The sequence below is a fragment of the Culex quinquefasciatus genome, chromosome 3 (assembly GCF_015732765.1).
Source record: "Culex quinquefasciatus strain JHB chromosome 3, VPISU_Cqui_1.0_pri_paternal, whole genome shotgun sequence".
In the NCBI taxonomy this organism is placed as follows: Eukaryota; Metazoa; Arthropoda; class Insecta; order Diptera; family Culicidae; genus Culex; species Culex quinquefasciatus.
The window spans coordinates 156,520,622-156,542,608 of NC_051863.1; the positions used below are offsets into that span (position 1 = coordinate 156,520,622).

The following is a 21,987-nucleotide window of genomic DNA, read 5'->3' on the forward strand; positions in this document are numbered from 1 at the left end:
ACCGAGACCTTTATAACTGACTGAATCACGGCAGAATAATACCATTTAGCAAAACACTAAACTTTGTTCCGGGAAAAAAGTAACCACCAAAGTGACGTAAGTCACGTTTTCGAAATTTATATTTCTCGCCCTCATTCTATTTCTTCTTTTTTTCTCTTTTTCTCCATTTTTCCAAATTGCAGCCAGAAACTAAACCAAAAACCAAAAAAAAAACAATCTGCAAATCACGGCCAACCTCAAAAATCAAATATATTCCAAAATCCAAAGCCCCAAAACGCAAAGAAAAAACAAAAGAGCAAACGTGGAGCGCGCGCCCTTCAGAAAAATAACAGAAAATTTGCAGACATTGTTCCATTTCTCGCGAGACTGCGCAAGCGCAAGCACACGTGTTTGTCGAATTTGGCGGAGCAATTTAGCTAAAAATCCTCTAATCCATAACACACAGAGCCGCAGAGCAGATAATTTACGTCTAAAGCAAGTTATTGTCTACTACCCACCTACCTACCTACCTACTATCACCACCTTCGGCAAGCTACTACAGCGAAAAAAATCTGAAAAATAGTAACAGTATGGACAAAATTTTCTGATATTTTTAAACGTAACCTAATCCCGAGCAAAAGCAATGCAGTATCACCCTATTAGTTTTGTTTTTTTTGTCAACCCAACTGTCTGGAAGCAAGATTTGTTTTGCGTGTTTAGTTTTCGTAAAATTTAGTAATTGGTAGAAAATTTGTTTTTTGGTCCCTCCCTGTCTATTTTAAGTTAACGTTTATTTTGTACATAAATTTGCACCTAGCGATTGAAAATCGAACCCAAAAAAAACTGCACCGTCTATCGTGCTCGTGTTTTGTGACTGATGTAATTCGCGAAAACACACGCCCACACACTGTGCTACACTTACTGGATTTTTGTTTTGTTTACCGTCGAAATATCTGCGAAGCAGTATGACAACCCGTTCTTGATTTTGACATTTCTCGGCAATGGCCGAGCGGCCATGTTTTTTGCGAAACTTCCCGTACCCCCTTAACTTATGTTTCAACCACGTTGAAATGAGAGTGTAGAGTTAACCTTTACATTTGGAAGTCATGAAAGCCATGTCATTCTGCGATGAGTCTCTGATGTCTTCTTTCTTTTTGAAACTATATCTCTACTTAGTATTTTCGTTTCTCAAGCATGACAAGTTTCTTTTTGTTACTTTTTTTTTTTTGTTTTTCTTCTTTTGTTAATTTTTCGCAATTATACACAGCTCATGAATGCATGATTATTTCGTAGTTACCATTAGTGTCTGTAATTTGTAATTAGATAAATGTTAAACATCTAATAAGGCTTAAATAGAATTAGAACTCACGGTAGAAATCCCTTAGCTACACTGCATGTCATTCATTGTCAATGTTAAACTTCAATTCAAGAAGAAAAAAAAACGCAACGAAGCAGTTTGTTCCAGTTCAACACTTTCGAAATATACCCTCAAAGCATCACGCTTTCAAACATTCAAAACTCACACATTTTTCCTTCTCTTTACACTCACATTTTAAATCACTCAGTTTTCGTCAAATTTGAGTAAGTTTGATTTTGACAAAAACTAATTGATTTTGAATGAGCGTGTACTTTTTTCTTTGCAAGTTTCCACTACTTTTTTTTACGAGTACACAAAACATATATAATCAATTCTCCGTTGTTTTTTTTTAAACATTCTTCTTACCAATGTCGTTGTTCATATAATATTTGTACTCACTACTATTTATTACAAGGAAGACACCAGACATGAGAAATGACAGTCACATCAAAATTCACATCTAACATAACTCTATAATCTCTTTTAAAATACGTCACTCTCAATCACATCACCATTGAACAATTCTCTCAAAAATGATCTAATTTATATAAATTATTTTTTTAATTTTTTCATCAAACTTGTGTGAACTTTTTCTATGATCAAAGAAGATATTTTGCATCATTAGTTCTTGCATACAAATTTCGAAACAATTTTGGCAGCTATCCTTACAAAAACCCGATTTAATGTCACCAGAGGTGAAATAGAGCCTTTCTTACAAAATGATGAAACTCCGAAAAATATATTGGTGCAATTATTTTTTCAGAAACACCACCACCCAGTGAGAATTTGAAATTTGATTTGGTGTATACTGCACAGCAAAAAAAAAGTAGTAATCCACGTGCAAAAGGCCGCGTTGCTGCGTGTAAAAGGCCTGGGTGTAAAACAAATGTTGCATCATTTCATGGAATTCTATGTAATATTACACCCTGAAATATGTAGCCCATCAGTATGGGAAACCTACTTGACCGAAATGCAAAAGCTTTTATATGCCTCTGATGGCCGAGCGGGCTAAGGCGCCAGTCCTTACTGATGGGGCTAGGTTTTTGAATCCCGTCGGCTGCAACTTTTGTTTTGTGTTTACAAAAATTGTACATGCAGTAAGTAAAATTAGGTGCCATTTTTGACGAACGATGATGTGTACGCGATTTTACCATCGGATTTTTGCTGTGTGCAAAGTTATTGGTATTGCATAGGACTTCCCACAAAAAAATAATAACACTCTAAATAAATTTTCTTATTCAACTTTCGACATAAAAATTAATTGCGTAAAATAACTTTTTTTTTTGAAAATTTTCATTTAGGGTATTTTAAATGACAAAAAAGTAGAGCGTCCAATTTCCAGTCCCGGGAAAAAAATCCCGAGATCTTCCGAAAAAAAAAATATTTTCCTGAAATTTTAGTAGAAGTATACATTTTCTGAGTTTTTGGAACCATTTTTTTAAATGCCGTGAAAAACTAAATTAATGAAAAAACTCAACATGATTGTGTTCAATTTAATTTACTGTTTGGTTCATTTATTATTGAACAAATTATTTAAAAAAAATCAAGTTTTATTTCTGATAATATTAATTTCTGAAGCAACTGGAAATAGATCTTGCTTAATGAAGATACATTATTGAATTTTCCAGCACAAAACAGGAATTTTTCAGGTACTTTTTTCTCGACCCTCTCTGATTTCAATGAAACTTTGTAGACATGTTATCCTACGCTTATATAAGCCATTTTTGTGTATATGGAGCCAGTTCCACTCGATGATGACATTTGGGAAGAGCGTAAGTGTTTTACATATTTTTGTAATTCGGAATTTAAATATTGCTGTAACTCGAAGCCATTGCATCGTATAAAAAAGTGGTCAAAGAGTAACTTGTAGGAAATTTGACGGGCTTTTCGGTAAAAATACACTGAAAGAAAACAACACTCAACATTTATGATATTTTTTAATTTTAAAGTTTAAAAGTCAAATTTGAAGGTGGAGCCCACGATTTTTTTCGTTCAAAATTTTTGTGAAGATAGCCTAAGATGTTACAAAAAGACTCACGAAAAATGTAGGATGGAGCAACTCACCTAAAAAAATACTGTAAGCCCATACATCCAATTGAAATGTGGTCAAAGACAAAGTTATGGGAAATTGGACGAGCTTTCCGGTAAAAACATTTACGAGACTGAAAAATCAAGTCTGTCATATAGAAATTGCCAAAAACCATAAAAAAACCTATTTTTTCAACATTTTTATTTTTAAAAGCGCTGTAATTTCACAAAGATTGGACTTAGGACAGTAGTCAATATGGAGACTTTTATGTAAAATTGTCTGGAGAATCGATTCCCGTATTCGGCTTTTGAAAATTTTGACGTTTAGAGCACTTTTCAAAAAAACAGTTTCAATAAATGATTTTTGTATTTTTTTTAGGTGAGTTGCTCCATCCTGCATTTTTCGTGAGTCTTTTTGTAACATCTTAGGCTATCTTCACACAAATTTTGAACGAAAAAAAATCGTGGGCTCCCCCTCAAATTTGACTTTTAAACTTAAAAATCAAAAAATCTTATAAAAGTTGAGTGTTTTTTTTCTTTCAGTGTATTTTTACCGAAAAGCCCGTCAAATTTCCTACAAGTTAGTCTTTGACCACTTTTTGATACGATGCAACGGCTTCGAAATACAGAAATATTTAAATTCCGAATTACAAAAATATTTAAAACACTTACGCCCTTCTCAAATGTCATTATCCAGTGGAACTGGCTCCATATACATAAAAATGGCTTATGTAAGCGTAGGATAACATGTCTATAAAGTTTCATTGAAATCGGAGAGGGTCGGGTACAACCGATTCCCTATTTGGCATGGAATTGCTCTATTACAATTAAGGTAAGCTTTTTAAAAAATAATTGGTGTTATTTCACCGCCAAAGCATAATTGAGATTTTTACGTTTTTGTTTGTCATGATCAAATTAGTTGAAAATCGAATAGGTGTCGTAAAAATTTTCAAATAATTTTGTTCAAGAAGAATTGCTTGGATTTATTCAATACCTAGTATTCAATAAGTTACAATTTAAAGAAACAGATTTATAGAGCACTGGTGCAGCAAATATGTATTTGAAGTATTTGAAATAATTGAGTTGGTTGAAGTAAAACAAACATGAGAAGTTAGATTTCAAAGGCAAAGCTTTGCCATTTTGTTCAAGTGTTGAAACCAGTATGACTTGTTTTAAAATAATTATGTGTAGAGGTGGGCAAAACCGCTCTTTTTTAGGAGCCGCTCATTTTCGTTCGCTCTTTAAAAAGAGCCGCTCTTTTGAACGGCTCTTTTGTTTTTTTTTTTTTCAAAATTTGAATGAATAGGGGTTTTCCAAGAAGCGTGTGATTTTATAAGTTATTCCACATTGGACTTTTATAAATATGACCATACCAAATATTATAGTTTATGTCCCTCAACTCTGGCCAAAGTCGGAAAAAAATAATAGCAAGACATTTTAATGAAAAAAGAGTTTTCAAATGCATTTTACACATCCCCAGTTGTTTTGCAATCATTAGTTTTCAAAATATCGAAGTATCGATGAACTTTTTTCTAAATCAAAAAAAAAACATTCACTTTAGGTACCTACTGTACAACGGAATTTCACCAAAAATCCAAATATTTTTGATCGACCCCAAATGCTTTTTAATTTGTTTTTTTTTGTTGTTCATTTCATTTTGTTTAGAAAATCATTTACTTTTGGGATTCATTTTTATAAGCATTGAATTTTTTGAAATTGCATTTTCATTTCTCAAAAACAAATTAGGGGAAATATACCCATTTTAATCACACTAAGCCGTTCGACCAATTCTCAACACTTTTGCCGTTTTCCGCATTTCAAGATGTATCAACAATGGAGAGTTGCTTGCTCACTTTTATTTGAGCTATTTATTACTTTGGAACAGTCAAAAACACTTAATGAAAGCTGCAATTCATGTTCAAAGTGCCGATAGGCCGATAATAGAAATAGGCTGAAAAACGGTATAGTTCCTCTAAATACTATATTTTTTGGAAATTCAATAAATTATATTTATAACCAAAATCATGCCATATCGAAACGTTTCTTTCAAAAGACCGGAGTTTAAAACAGAACCGCGGTCATGGTTCGGTCGCTCTTTTCAGTGAATCGGCTCTTTGAGCGGTTCGCTCTTTTTTTGCCCACCTCTAATTATGTGTCATGAAAAACATAATTTCTGCTTTTTTTCATTTTAACGTTATGGGAAAAACCACACTCTCTCAATCTGGTCACAGAGGCAAGAAAATAAATGTTATGTCTGTGGAGTATGGATTCATTTTACATTTATTTTCATTATATTTATTTTTTTTTTCATTTTACTGTCTAAACACAAAAAAAATACTTTCTTCAAAAAGTACCTGAGATATTTTTTGAATTAATGTACGATTGGAGCTAATAAAATCAGAAAAAATCATGAAGTTGCATGATTTTTAACATGAGTGTGATCTTCAAACTTGTTTCAACCATTAAAGTCGCTGTCCTTTACAATTTTGATGCATAATATTAATCAGAACCAAGATCACAACAATTTTCAGTAAATTTTAAATTTCCCGGAAATTCCCGGTTCCCGAGAAATTTGTAACCCCGGGAAATTGGACGCTCTACAAAAAAGCAATCTTTTGATCTATGCTATGAATTCAAATTGGTGAAAATTCAATTGGCGGCAATGCCAAGGGGCCATGCATAAACGATGTGGATATTCTAGAATTTCAAAATAAAAAAATAAGTCCATTTGATTTATGGATGACCTCAATACAATTTTTGACAATATTTTTTTTTTTTGTGAAAAGCCCAATAAAAATACGTTATTCATTATTGATTTTTTTTTCTGAGAAGTCCAAATATTTATTATTATATAATATCAACAACTTCGCCCACGACAACAATCGATCAGAAAATCCGCCCTCAAATACAGAATATTTCAATAGCCTTTTCGTATGGACAACTTTCAATATGGTATGGAGATTTGTATGGCCACACTAATAACGCAACATGTTTTTTTTATCATTTGAAAAGTGAATCCCTCTAGAATATTTTGAACAAATGTATCCAAAATTTGCAAATTTCACCAAAAAAAAATAGAAAAAAAAATATTTTATTTGTTTTTTCCATTTTTTATCTTCTAACTCGAAATAAAATAATTATTAATGCAAACAACCTTGACATTTTAAATGCTGCCAGTTTCATAATCAATGCAAAGGCAGTGGTGTCCGATTGTTCATTATTACTTGAACACTATTTAATACACAGTTTATGTTTATTTACAAATAGAAATAATCATGTTACTATGACATTCCCTATAATTTTGCAAAACTTACGAAAATTCTCACAAAGAAAAAAAGGATTTTATCAACTATTTTCTGAAACTTTACAGATAATCTAATCTGCACAGTGATGCGAATAATTTAAATTAATTTTGATGAACAGAACATTTCAATTCAAAAAATAAGAAATTACCAGCCGGATTTATACACACAATAATGATACAAGTTTTACTATGCACCAAAACACAAAAAACAACAATTATTCTGCAATTTCCTAGAAAAGGAAAAACAAACATCAAGTCCTCCAAAACTGCGTTACAAACTCTCTTTCGTCTGTCCACACAAAAACCACCCGACACTCGTGTTCTCTGTACAACTGTCCGAGTTGCGCCCACACACTCTCTCTCTCTCCCTCCGGTTGTTTGTTGTTGTCGCTTTCTAGATCAATCGCTCCGGAGGAGCAGTCAAAATGCCAGCAAGACAGTGAGCAAGAGAGCGTCGCTCTCTCACCCACTGTCTCGCATCGCAGATTTTCGTTTCACCTCCGGTAGTCGATTCGCCTGTACAAAAAAAAAACACTCTCTTCTGGAAGAGAGAGTATAAACAAAGCTGCAACCTTAGCAACCCTTCACCTATCTGTATTTGAGATGTTCTAAACGCCGCCAACCCAACCCAAGCAAGCCTGCGTGTAAATGTATTCGAGCTGGGGGGAACGGCACCGACTGGCGGCGCCACCAGCCTACTTTGGCGATTGACGTTTCGCCATCGTCAGGGTCGGTGAGGTGACGCCGCAAGCAGGTGGTGCGACCCAAATTGCATCGCGGCTGCGCCTACTACTAACAAACTAAACCTAACCTAACCGTAGCAAGCGTGGTTTGTCCGTAGCTGCCAATGTTGATTGTGTGAAACTCTCGCTCTCTAACCTGTGTATATTGTACAACCTAGCGCCAGCAACACCTGTCTCTCGACTCAATGTAAAGTTGAACATTTTTTTTTGGTTTGCTCTTTTCCGCGTGTAGAAAACCGCCGGAACCGTCTCTCTCCATCCGGGAGAGGTCATTCCGAAGGATTTGGTGTGCGTTTAGTTGCCACCGGGGTCAGGTTTGAGCTAATGCGTGTTTTTTTTCTTTTTTCGTTCTATTTTTTTCTTTTTTGAAAACTGATTAGCGAAATTTATGCCAGCTGAGCAACCCCAGCAGCCGATGATGATGATGCCGCAGCAGCCGATGCAGCAGATGCCAATGCAGGTCCAAGGAGGCCAGGCGCCGGCGGCAGCCCCTGCGGCACTCGTCCAGGACATTGCATCGCTAGTTTCCAATCAGCATCAGTTTAAAAACTAAACACACAGAAAATTAGGCAGCAGCAGCAGCCAGAGAGAAACAAAATCATAAGAGGGAGAAGAAAAAAACTTAAAGTTATTCAAAAAAGGTAAAAATAAAAAACAAGAAAAAGACACACACACACAGCTCACATTAAATGAAACAATTTGAACAAAATAATTAACGTATATAGTGACGAAAAACAAACTCTTTACATATGATCTATTATACATATTTATCGAACAAGAGAAACCAAAAACTAAAAAAAAGATCGTTTATTTTTACCTTTGTCATTGATTATACCTAACTAAATAAATTTCTATATGTTGTTACTGATCTCGTTTAATGTTTTGTCTAAAAAGTTGCAAAACAAAAAAGGGCAAACAATACATTCTTCGTTAGGAACGTTACTCCAAGTTTTCCACGAGCCTTTCTTCTTTACAACAAATAAAAAAATAAAGAAGAAAGTGCGAAATGTTCTAATGATGATACTCAAACGAAACCCAGTTACATTAACCAGTACTAAAAGTTACAGCAAGAAATACACTTAACGCAACCCCTCGAGAAAAAAACAAACCAACACACACATAAATTCCACCAATCAACCATAAAATGCACTCTCATGTCTCCAAGTGTCGCAAAAACACCAACAAAAAAATCTGTGAGAAACTACTGAGAAGATCAACAATAGACATCAAAGTGAAAAACAACTCAAAACTACACAAGTTTTCGTTGACTAACTTCACAAAAGAAAAGAAAAAAAAACAAATATCCTTAAGTTTCAACGAGATAAGCAAACACCCAGACTCGTTGTTTGGTTTGCTATAATGGCAAAGAAGAAAGAGAGCGAGACAGCATGGAGTTAGAACAAACAAAAATTGTTATAAATTTGAACTTTAGGAAAACACAAATTTACTATAGGACACAATTAACAAAAAATAGTGGGAAACCAGCAAGCTAACAAGCAAAAAAAAATACTACTAAACCGATATAATCATTAGCGAGAAAAGAAAGAAGAAGAAAAAACACGTTAAAACGGTACGACTTTTGTCATTGTTTCAATAGAAAAGAAAAAAGATTTAATCGCATACACACACATACGCCGCCATTTTGTTTAGTTTGGCTCCATCCAGCGCACACCGTGCATAATGTTGTTTACCACACTGAAATAGAACGCTTCTTAGCAAATGTCACGCGAGCGCGCGCGCCATAATGGCGCTCACTGCCATAAAGGTGAAACGTCAAACGACGAAGGCCGGTATTCAGTGGCGCGCAAATGTGAACACCATTTTTTCAAGTTTCAATCAGGCTGAATGTAGAACAGTTTTAACACAACAACAAAAAAGCATTGTCACGATAATCAATCAGATTTTTTCCTCGAAAACACCTCTCTGTGTCCTAATACAACAAAAAAAGTAAAGATAAAGAACAAAGCGAAAATCTTTCCCTCGATTAGATTCCCTAAGTGGAGAAATCGTTTGAACGAAATCAGCTCGCCACAATCCATCAAAAATTCATATCCACTGGTCACACACATGGTAGGGAAACTGGTTTAATAATTTGTCAGACATTTTGTAAAACTTACACCAAAATAACTGTATAATCATGCGTATTTCCTCGACTAGCTGCAGCCAGGGCATTTTAGAGTGCCCTGACTCCCCTTTCTAAACCTCTCTCCCTCTCTTTTCGTATGAAAAGAGTGAGACAAAAAAAAATAACGCTCTTATTTTTCCGCTAGTTTCACGCAATGAACTAATCACGAGAATATGAAAGAATAATACAAAGAACAAAAAATGATAAACTCAACTCAACGATGCAACACATAGTGAAAAAAAAAGAAAGAAAAAAGTTTAGTTTACAACAACAAATAAAACAAAGTTAAAAAGTAAAATATATCAGACAGAAGAGAGCAAAGCGTAAGATAGCAGAGCAAAACAAAAACATTCCACACTCACAGAAAGAAAGAAACAAACCAAAGCTACTCAGCTCAGCAGTTTAAGTCTCATTCAAAACACACACACACAGACACAGATAAAGGGACAGACATACAAAACACACATCAAAATTGAACGTTTGAGAGTAAAAGTAAAACGATGGAAAACAATTGAAGCAAACAATGTGTTATGTAATTAACTTAAATTTAATAGAGGAAATATTTCATGGAAACGTTGGGTTTATTTTCTTTTCCTTTTCGATTGAATATCTTTAAACAAACAAAAAAATGAACATATATATACTGACAAAACAAATAATAATAAACAAAAAAAAAGAAAATGGGAAAAAAACATATAAAAATTACATATATATAGCTTTGAAAATTGTAAAAACTATTAATTATTATCTATACTTTTGTGGGAGAACCAGAAGCGATTAGCGGTAACGATGTTGAAAAAACGAATGAAAAGAGTAAACAGTGCTCGCAAAGCGACAGCGAGTGGAAACCAAACAAAGCAAACAACACGCGAAACATGGTGGCGAAAATCAATACAAAGTAAAGGAAAGACAACACCCACGGAGAAAGAAGAATAAGAAAAAAGTATAAATAATAATGGAATAAACAATATAATTAATTATTAAATAAAGACAATTACCTAGTGTATGTAAATAGAAGAGCGTTTTGAATTTGGGAATGATGACAATACCATTTTTATTTGTATTTTTTTGTATTTAAAAAAAAGTTCAAAACTTTTAATACTCCGTTCTTTTATTCTGAATTTGTAAAATAAAATTTATAATTTTAAAATTCTAAAATTCAGAAATTCGACTTTAACTTTTGAAAATAAAAAAATAAATAATTTAAGAAAATAAGAATTTTAAATTTTATTTTTTTAATTCTAGGATTTATGGATATGAGAGTTTAAGGATTTTTAAATTCTAGAACATAAGAATTTAAAATTTCTCAATTTTTTAATTAAAAAACTTTAAAATATTTAGAATGTTTTTTTAAATAAAATAATTTATTACTTCAGAATTTACAATTTGTTTTACAAATTTTTATTTTGCGATTTAAATTTAAATTACAAATTCTAAAATGCTAAATTTCTAAAACGTTAAATTTAAAAAAAATCTTAAATTCTGTATTTCTACATTTAAAAATTTCGCAAACATAATATAAATTCATCAAAATTCAAAAATTTCAATATTTTAATTTTTTCAAACGCTACTACAACACTCAAATACTTGGTGACAAAAAATATTTGTACCAGCCCTCATTCTAAATTTCCCAAATTCAAAATTTCTAAAACTCAACATTTGTTAAATTTAATTTTATTTAATTCTAAGTTTCTAAAATTTTTAATTTCTAAAATTCTTGATTGCTAAAATTCAATAATTCTAAATTGATAAAATTCTAGTTTTCAAAATTTCTAAAATTCATTTTTAAATTTCTAAAATTCAAAATTATTATTTTTTCTAAATCCTGAATTTCTAAAAATCTTAATGACTAAAATTATAAAATCCTAAATTTCTAAATTGTTGATTATTCAAAAATCTAAATTTAAAAATTTCTGAAATTCTAAATTTCTGAACTTTTGTACTTCCATTTTTTAATTCTACATTTCTTAAATTCTGTATTTCTACATTTAAAAGTTTCAAAACACTAAATTTATTAATTTCTAAAATTCTATAATCTGAATTTCTGAAATTTATTTTTTTTAAACTTCTTATTTTGTAAAATTATTAATTTCTAAAATTTCTAAATTTTTGTGCATCTAAATTTATAAATTTTCAATTTCCAAATTCATAATATTCTTAATGTTTTAAATCCATAAAATTTTAAATTAATAAAATTCTAAAGTTATTAAATTCTGCATTTCTATATTTAAAGTTTTCTGAAATTCCAAATTTCTTAATTTTGGAACTATAAATTTCTAAAATTCAAAATTTCTAAAATTCAAAATTTCTAAAACTTTAAATTCAATTTATTTTTTTAATTTTATATTTTGAATTTATTTTTAATTCTAAATTTCTAAAATTTAAATTTCTATAATTTTAAATTTCTAAAATTCTAAATAGCTAAAATACTATATAGCAAAAAAATTTAAAATTCAATAATTCTAAATCTTGAAACTTCTATTTTTCTAAATTACTAAAATTCAATATTTCTAAAATTTCAAAAATTCAAAACTGATTAAATTCAAATTTTTTGAAATTCTATATTTCTGAAATTCCATATCTCTAAAATTTGAAATCTCTGAAATTTTAATTTTCTAAAATTCTAAATTACTAAAATTCTTGAAAGTCAGAATTCAAAATTTCTAAAGTTCTAAATTTTGAAGATCTAAATTTCTAAAATTCTCAATTTCTAAATTTCTGTAATTCTACAATTCTTAATTCCATATTTCTAAAATACTAAATTTCAAAACACTATGTTTCAAAATATTTAAATTTCTCAAATTCCAAAATTCTAAATTTTTTAAATTCTAAATTCAATTTTTTAAAAATTTCTATTTTTAAATTAAATTTCTAAAATTCTCAATTTTAATTTTTTAAAAATTTAAACGTTCTAAAATTCTAAAGATTTTTCATATCTTAAATTATTTTTTTTAAATTCTAAAATTCTAAATTTCTTAAATTCTGTACAGTGAAACCTCTTTTACGCGGTGCGTTAAATTTTTCTGGTTAGCGACATCGGCTGCCGATTTCTAAGTTGGGGCGTGGGTTCGATTCCCACCTTATCCTCCTGGCCTTCTATCGGACGGGAAGTAAAACATTGGTCCATTTGCGTAAAGAGGTTTTGGGTGACTCACCACACATAACCTTCGGACCCCTAGAAATGAGCAGAAACTTGCAACAGAGCCCACAAAGACCCGGGGTCGTTAAAGAGGATTGCTTTGCTTTTTTTTTTGTTACGTTTTTCTAATTTGTCGATTTCTCTGAAACGATGCAACATTTTGCAATCTCTTAAAAGCAACTTGTAGGTTTTGTTCAAATCTACAAAACGCTTTTGAAGCATGCAAAAATATTATATGGTTTTAGAAATCGACGAAATAAAAGCGTAACGCCACCGCGTGAAAAGAGGTTTCTCTGTATTTCCAAATGTCTAAAATTTCATGTTTCTTGATTTCTAAAATACGAAATTTCTTAACATCTCGAGGGGATTGGGAGGGAGCATCAGGGCAGTGGACGGTGCTGTAATGGCGGAGATTGGATGTAGATAGTGGAAGACCAGAACTACGACACAAGGGGGAAATTGTTTATAAATTATAGAATTCTAAAGGATTGTCTAATTTCTACATCTATTGACCTCTGTCAGTCTCCAGCTGTCCGCCGCGCCCTTTTAGGCCCCCAACAGGGTGCGAGCCCTGTTTTTCAGCTTTGTCAGATTTTTTTCGGAGTTTTTGGAGGTTACTGTCGGAAGGAGATTCTCTTCCCCTGAGGACACCGTGAGTGATTTTGCTTGTTCGCATCCAACCATCCCCTTTTGGCCCTTCATACGGCAGTAATTTGAAGATGCTCCCTTTAAGTCTGAGCCACTGTAACCGCTACATAGGTCATCCTTGTGACCCTGTTGGTTATCACATCAAATCAAAATGTTCGTGAATGTCCGGCAATTTTTCATGTTTCATGTTTCATGTATTTTTTATTTAGTAAAGCTTTCAAATATCAGACCACCCTAACCAATCCAGAGTTTCTCCCCTCACCGCAGGTTGCCCATTTGCCCCAACAACAAAAACAACACCGAGAAACGTCAAAACGAACGTAAACAAAAGCTCGACCTGTGACCGCGACGTGCCGGTCTGCGTTTTCTCGCCCTCTTATCAAATCCGATCCGCAATCGTCGATTCCTTCCTTATCGGTCCGTGAGGATGATCCATCCTTTGCTGCGCGCCTCCCGACGTCTTCGCAGCTTCCGCGGCGCGTGGTCCTCTAGCAGCGCATCGGCCCGCCACTCGGCGCCCGTGCCGGAGGTGAGTTCGGCCGAGATCCGGCGGCGGTTTTGGACTTTTCGTGCGCGACCATGGCCATCGGGTGGTGCGGTCCAGCCCGGTGGTTCCGTTCAGCGATCCGACGATTGCGTTCGTCAACGCCGGGATGAACCAGTTTAAGAGTGTGTTTTGGGGGGCGGGAGGCTCCGTGCAGGAGGGCGGTGAATTCGCAGAAGTGTGTTCGGGTTGGGGAAGCACAATGATATTGGGGTGGTGGGGACGGATGGGTACCATCATACTTTTCGAGATGCTGGGAATTGGTCGTTTGGGGATTACTTTAAGCGGGAGGCTTGTGAGATGGCGCTGAGTCTGCTGAAGGATGTTTATCGGATTGATGCGCGGAGGATGTACGTGACGTACTTTGGCGGGGACGCTGCGATGGGACTGCCGGCGGATCTGGAGTGTCGCGAAATCTGGGCCAGCTTGGGGTGAGTTTGGAGACATGGTGAAAGCAGTTGAGATTCTAATTGGTTGAAATTCTTTTCAAGGATCCCGGAGGAACGAATCTTGCCGTTTGGAGCGCGGGACAACTTCTGGGAGATGGGTAGTTCTGGGCCATGTGGACCGTGCACCGAAATTCACATTGACCACTCGGATCAGTTTGGGAACGTGGCCGAGCGGAGCCGATATGTAAACGCCGGACTGCCAGACCTGACCGAGGTGTGGAACGTTGTGTTTATCCAGTACAATCGGGGGTTGGGCGATGGACGGATTACAGATCTTCCTCAGCGGCACGTGGACACGGGTTTGGGTTTGGAGCGGCTTGTGGCCCATCTACAGCAAAAGAATAGCAACTATGACACGGATTTGTTCGTTCCGTTGTTTGAACGGATGGAACAGATTTCAAGAAAGGACAAATACCAAGGCGTGTTTGACGCCCGACATAGGAACTACGAACTTGACACCGCGTATCGAATCGTGGCGGATCACACGAGGATGATAACCGCATGCCTGTCCGACGGAATGTTCCCATCACAAAGCCATAAACTTCGTCGGATTCTACGCCGCACTCTTTCCCTGTCCGAGCGCACCTTCGGCAGTCCTCACCTTCTGCGCGAACTAGTCCCCGTGGTGGTGGAGATCCTCGGCGAAACCTACCCGGAAATGGACAAAAAACCGAATCCCTTGCGATCATCCGCCACGAGGAAGAATGCTACCGGCAGCTCCGATCCGCACTGACCTCCGAGTCACGTGACCTTCTCAAACGAAACCCCTGGATCGACGAGTCGGAACTAATCGACCACCCGGGGCTACCGCACGCCCTCAAGGAGATTCGTAAACTAAACGGGGCGAACAAACTGGACGGAACGTTTATCCACAAGATGTACGACACGTACGGACTGGACGAAGACCTTCTCGAAAAGATCGCCAATTTTGAACGACTGGAACTCGATCTAGCAGGGTACGAAACCTTCTCCAAGCAGCTCAAGCAAGGGGCCAAGCTGGAACTGGCCAACCAGCTGCAGCAGAGCCTCGGCAGATCGCGCGAACTGCTGAGCTCCACCCAAGCCGGTCCAACTCGAAACGTGTACAAGTACAACTACGTCTACAACGGGGACAAGCAAACGTACGACGTTCCTCAGCTGAAAACCAAGATTACCTCAATAGTCAAGTCGGCGACCTCGGGTTGCCATGTGATAACGGAAGCCAGCAACTTTTACTTCGAGGCCGGCGGCCAGCAAAGTGACACCGGACGAATCTGGCTCGCGGCGGATCCGGCCGTACAGTTTGAGGTCAAGTCCGTCGGCGAGTGCCAAGGTTATGTGATACATTCCGTCGAAGACGGAGCCGCTACAGGATTGATCTCCGTCGGGGACGAAGTCGTGCTAGCGGTTGACGCCGCAAGGCGAACTTCCACATAATTCATCACACGGCGACGCACCTGCTGAATGCCGCCACCAGGAAGGTCCTGGGCGTGCCAATGTGCCAGCGATCGAGCGTCGTCGGCGACAAAGGTCTCCGGTTGGAACTGGCCGTTTGTGGCGCCAAAGTCGGTCCGGACGAGGTCGATGCCATCGAGACCATCGTCAGGCAAAGCATTCGCCAGAACGAACCCGTCCGAATCCGAGTCTGCAACGCGTCAGACGTAGACCTAAACAAGGTCACCACCATCCCCGGCGAGATCTACCCCGAACGAGGTCTCCGTCTCGTCGACATCGGCGCTTCCACCTCAACCGAGTTTTGCTGCGGAACCCACGCCCAACAAACCGCAGAACTGCAAGATTTTTGCATCACCAACCTGGCCCAGTCCAAACCCGGCTGCTTCACCTTCCACGCCATAGCCGGCGAACCGGCCGTCAAAGCTCACCAACTAAGCGCCCAAATCGGCAACGACGTCCGCCAGCTCAAGCACGACATGGACCAGCAAACCATCAGCGACGTGCCCAACATGGACGCCCGCATGCAACGCCTGAAAAACGTCCTCCTCGTCGGCTCCGAAAACAACATCACCCTCCCGTTCGCCGAACGCCAGCGCTGTCTCGACATCATCAACGACCTGTTCAAACGCCTCAAGGACCACACCCGCGAGTCCCTGCGCGAACTCATCGACATCGAGATGAAGAACCTCCAGCAGGAACGACCCCTCTCCGCCCACCCCTTCCTCGTGCACTTTCTCGAATCGTCCATCATCATGGAGGAGGTTCAGCTGAGCAAAGCGACCCGGTACTTCCCCGATCGCCCCGTCCTGGTCATCAGCATCACCGACGACCTGGTCAAGGCACGCGCCTGTCCCCGCCGCCTTCCAAACCACCCAGTTTGACGCCCAGCAGTGGCTCAAGTTGGTGGGGGGTGTGTTCAAGGCAGGTGTTGCCTCCCAAGGGACAAAATGCGGCCGAGGTGTGCAACATGAAGAGCAGGAAGGTCAAGACGTCGCAGTTTGAGACGCTGCTGGAGCAGGCACTTCGGGAGGCCAGCGACTATGCCGGGAGCACGTCAAGATTTGAAGAGACGGACGATTATTCAAACAACCACGGATGTTGACTAGGTTCATAGAAAGAGATTAAAGATACTTAACTTTTATATAAGGTTGTGTTGTTATTTTGAAGGAAATAATCATTATAGGGTTTAAAACAGATTTTGTTCGTTGATTTTGACAAAATTTGCAGAATACTTTATTATTTCAAACTTATTAATATCGTGTTTCAAATATCATAATCAATAAAATAAATGATTCAATGAGATTAATTTATTTTTGATTGCGATCTATCTTTTTCTTCTGAAATGAATTTTAAAATTATGACGATGCTATTTTTCCGAAAACTCCGTTAACAGATTTTGCACCATTCTACACTTTATATAGCTATAATAGCTGTCTATCGCAAAATATACCTTTTTAGTCCTCTAAAATTTCTAATTTTTTCCGAAAACGAAAGACGAGGTCAGTCAACTGTCACAAATAATGTCGATTGTTCCCATGTCTTGAGTCAAACAACATAATAGTTAGTTCAATATAAAAAAAAATATATGCAAAAACATTTTTTTTTTTTATAATTAAAGAAAATACAGTCGACTATCTGGCTGTCGATATCAATATTGCTCCTGCTGTCAATAATTTTTTCAGTCCCTTCAAATAGCATGCTTTGATTTTCCGTTCTATAATTTGATAACTCCCGCTCTCGACGGTCCCTTCAACATCGACAACGTGAGAGTCCACTTTAGTTTAAAAAATCCAGACATTTCAGAAAATTTAAAATATGTATCGAGAAATTAAAAGTGAGAGTGTGTGCGTGCAACATGGAGTTAAATTTTTCAAAGTGCCATGGGAACCTTCACAGCAACTGCACAGAAAGTTTAACTCCATGTTGCACACTCTCTTTTAATTTCTCGATATTAAAAACTAAAATTGACAAAAAAACTAGATTAAAATTTTAGCAGGGTAAAACACGTCCAATGGGTTTGAGGTTTGAAACGAGAATACATATTTATTTGCAATCAACAACTAGGTAACTATGCTAACTGTTCAACTGGTCGTAGGTTACTATTCTTCCAATACTCCTCCTTAGACTACGACCATTGAAAAAACTTCCTAACTAACTAAGCGGCGAATCCGATTGTTCCCCTGACTCCTCCTCAATCGGTATCGCCTTCATCTCCTAGACCTTCGGCGGACTCACGCGCCATCCGACTTCCTTCGAACTCTTCCTGCAACAAACGAACGTCCCGAAGAATCCGAGTTTTCGCAGCGTCCAGCGACATCTTTGAGCTCTCCATCCTGAACCAAGGAATCACAGCTCACCGGCAGTCCCATCAGCAACAACGCCACGAGCATTGGTTCTCCAATCACGTAACCGTTATCCACCAGACCACGAGCCAGTGCCATGAACTCGTCCACGTATGATTCCACGTCGGCAAACTCGTCCAGCTCGATAGACAGCAACCTCTTGAACGCAGGAACCGTAAATTCGCTCATTCGTCCTCTTTCTGGTTCACGTACGGCAGCTGCTTGACCTCTCGCATCAGCTCCGCCGTCGAGATTGGATCTGTTCCCAGCTTCACAGTCAGGTCGCCGCATGACCTCGACACTCAGTGAACCGTCCTCCAAGAGATAATCGTCTTTTACAGTAGCAGGCTGTGGATAGAAATCCGCGACAGAAAATGTACCGGAACAAACGTCATCGTACTTGCCTTGACAACGGCGCTCCCGGCCGCTGTGCCTCGACTCTTGTTGACAAGTGTCAACGGTTCTATCTTGTTGCGGCGGGAGCGCAAGGCCAGCCTCCCCACGAGCTTCACTATCACCGTCTACCGCAACGGTCCGCTCGTTCGTGTCCGGCTGCTCATCCTCTGCAACCGATTCTGCCGTCCTCTCCAACAGTTTCGCCATGTTGACCAGAAACGCCCTTTCCGGTCGACACACAACCGATTCGTCCATCTTCGGCGACAGCTTCATCTCGGCCAATCGATACAGTCCGCCCTCTTCTCTCCCGGAAGCGACCTGCTTACCGTCTTCTCCCAGTTCCGTGCACTGCCTTGCCGTGAAGATCACCGTGTGGCCCTCTTTACAGATTGTACTCACCGAGAGCAGATTCGAGGCCAGGTCTGGGATCTTCAGCACTCCACGAATGTTCAAGCTGCCGTCTGGACACTCCAATGCCACGTTTCCTCTTGAGACCGCCGTCATCGAACCGTTGTTCGCCGTTCCAACGACGAACTGCACAGACTCCTCTCCGTTGAAGTTCTGTTCCGAAGTTGCCAGGTGACACGATGCTCCTGAGTCCAAGTACCATGCGCCTGCTTGGATACCACCCGTCGTGTCCGTGCTGAACCAGGCTATAGGCTTCGATTTTTCGATCCGCTTCTCTGGACACTTGGCCGCAAAATGTCCCGGCTTGTCGCATACAAAACATCGCTTTTCTGATCTTGACTGCAGCGGCTCCCTGGTCCGACTCGAACTTGTACCCCTGGTACAAAGCGCACTGTCGTATCCGGCGTAGGTGGGTCCCTTCTCGTGCTTCACGTCCTGAAGGATCTTGGCCTTGACTGAATCCGGTGTCAGAGCAGCCCCCGAGGCCTCCAGACCCATGACCATGGGCTCGTAGTAGCTTGGCAGTCCCATGAACAGCAAAGCTACCATCCAGTCATCGTCGACCTTAAAACCGATCGCAGTGAGCTTGTGAGAGGTCGTCATAAGCTCGTTGACGTACTCTTCAACGCTCGCGCAGTCCTCGAGGCGAATCGACGTCAGCTTCCTGAGCAGGCCGAACTTCCTCGGCAAACCCTTGTCCTGGAACGAAGCCGCCAGCTTCCTCCAGACTTCCTTCAGGTCTTCCTCGTCCTGGATGAGACCGAAGTTGGTGTTTTCTACACCCAGACAGATCGTAGCCAGCGCCCGTTCCTTCAGGTCTTCCGTCACGATGTCACCTTCCGCTCGTCGCACGGCAGGCCAGCTGCCCTCGCGGATCAGGGTCATCCGCATCGAGAACGCCCACGTCGAGTAGTTCTCCCGACCCGCTAGTTTCTCGATCGCCGGCATGGCCACCGAACTCGTGACCCGAACGTTCCTTACTTGGGCTAGCGGGGCTCCATTCCCGCCGTTGCCGGCTCCTCCGTTTCCGTTTGCCGCTTGTCCGGTTCCATTCGGACCTTGGCCACTGCCGCTTCCACCTGCAGCTACTTCCACCGAACCACCGTTTCCATTTGGTGCAACTTCCGGAAAGCTTCCTCCACTGCGGCGAGTTCTAGGCATCTTCAAAACTTCCGTTTCCGTCCGTTACTTGCAAAATTTCTTGACTTGGTGCAAAGGCCCATAACCTTTTAGCAGGGTAAAACACGTCCAATGGGTTTGAGGTTTGAAACGAGAATACATATTTATTTGCAATCAACAACTAGGTAACTATGCTAACTGTTCAACTGGTCGTAGGTTACTATTCTTCCAATACTCCTCCTTAGACTACGACCATTGAAAAAACTTCCCTAACTAACTAAGCGGCGAACCCGATTGTTCCCCTGATAAAATTCTAAAAACCTTTAATTGGGTTTCATACTTATTTCATCACATTAACGCTTAAGGATCCTATTCTAATATCCAGAAAAATAAAATAAAAAGTTATTGATTTATTGGGTAAAATCCAAGCATTCAAAAGATCTACAGCTTAAAGAATTAGTTAAAAAAAATAAATTCAACAATTCAAATTTCAAATCTATGCTAATTTAACCCTTAAGGATGCGACATCGTTTAAAAAATAGAGATTGAGTGGTTGATTTATTTTTAATTGCTTTTTTATAGTTTTATGTATATTTTTCCATTTTTTTATTTATTTTTTTATTTTGTACAATATTAAACTTATTAAATGTTTGGATATTGAGCAATTCCAGCTCAAATCAGGAATTTTTCTGATACTTTTGTACCCGACCCTCTCCGATTTTGACAATTTCTATATGACAGACTTGGTTTTTCAGTCCAGGGTTGTTACGGAAAAGTCGAGAAAAAATCCGCGCCAGATCCGCGCCGACCCCAAAACCCAATCCGCGCGAAATCCGCGCCATATAAAAAAAATCGCGACAAACAAAGAAGAGAGTAACATAATGAATGAAATTTTAAACGAAAAAAGAATAATACAGAAGGCATTTGGATCAGTACCGTTGATTAGTTTGGGGATTCATATCCCACCTGTACCAAATGGAACCCTTTTTGCAATTTCTGAAACAATATTAGCATTTTTTGCAACACTTTTAATATCGTTGCTTTAAAAACAAATTCAGGGAAAAAAATAAATTCGAAAATTTAAAAAAATTAAAACCATAAAATAAATCACCAATTTATAAAATCTAGGGATTTACTACTTTCAAAACTTTACACTGGAAAATCGAAACACGAAATTTCTATTATTTTCTTCTCTAAATTTCTATAAACTAAAATATGACTCGAAAATGATCCGAACTAAAAAAACAGCAAAAATTTAATAATTTAATAATTAAATTATTTAATAATTCAATAATTTTATAATTTAATAATTTAATAATTAAATAATTTAATAATTTAATAATTTAATAATTTAATAATTTCATAATTTCATAATTTCATAATTTCATTATTTAATTATTCAAAAATTTAATAATTTAATAATTGAATAATTACAAATTTAAGAATTTAATAATTTAATAAGTTCATAATTTCAATATTTAATTATTCAAAATTTAATTATTCATTTTCGTTTTCGTTTTACGGAGCAAGGTGGGGGACGCGGCCTCAAGTCAGTCCAAGTCCGGTTTCTTGTGGAAAAAAGGGTAGTGGCCGAACTAGTATTGCATACCAAATGAACACCACCGGAAGATATAGGGGATCGGGAGGGGGGAGGTGAAAGAAAATTAGTGTTGATGTGAGTAGTAAGAACTTGGATGATTTGAGCGGTTACGGTAATCTAAGTTTAACACTGAATAAAGAAAATCTGAAATTGTGATTCAAAGTAAGAAGGCCCGGAATAAATTAAATTATTAGTTAATTAAATAAGAAAATGTAACTAATCGGAGATCTATACAAAAGAAACCTATGATGTATTCCAAATTTAAAGGAAATAAAAAATACTAGAGAAAAAAAGATGAAAACTAACTGCCGACCTGTCACGTCCGTCAATAGTCTTGTCGTACATTACAACTAGAAACAGATCTGCCAATGA

The 21,987-nt window shown here is 37.9% G+C and overlaps 1 protein-coding gene and 1 pseudogene across 1 annotated transcript in view; both read left to right on the plus strand.

Moving 5' to 3' along the window:
- LOC6042304 (vesicle-associated membrane protein 2) overlaps positions 1–9,012 on the plus strand; it is a 49,444-nt gene extending 40,432 nt beyond the window's left edge. Inside the window, 1 exon segment of the mRNA XM_038262932.1 lies at positions 7,792–9,012. Coding sequence (XP_038118860.1) covers positions 7,792–7,964 — 173 coding nt within the window. The 3' untranslated portion in view covers positions 7,965–9,012.
- A 4,630-nt stretch (positions 9,013–13,642) lies between these two features.
- On the plus strand, positions 13,643–16,852 carry LOC119769311 (annotated as a pseudogene).
- Positions 16,853–21,987: the final 5,135 nt, after the last annotated feature.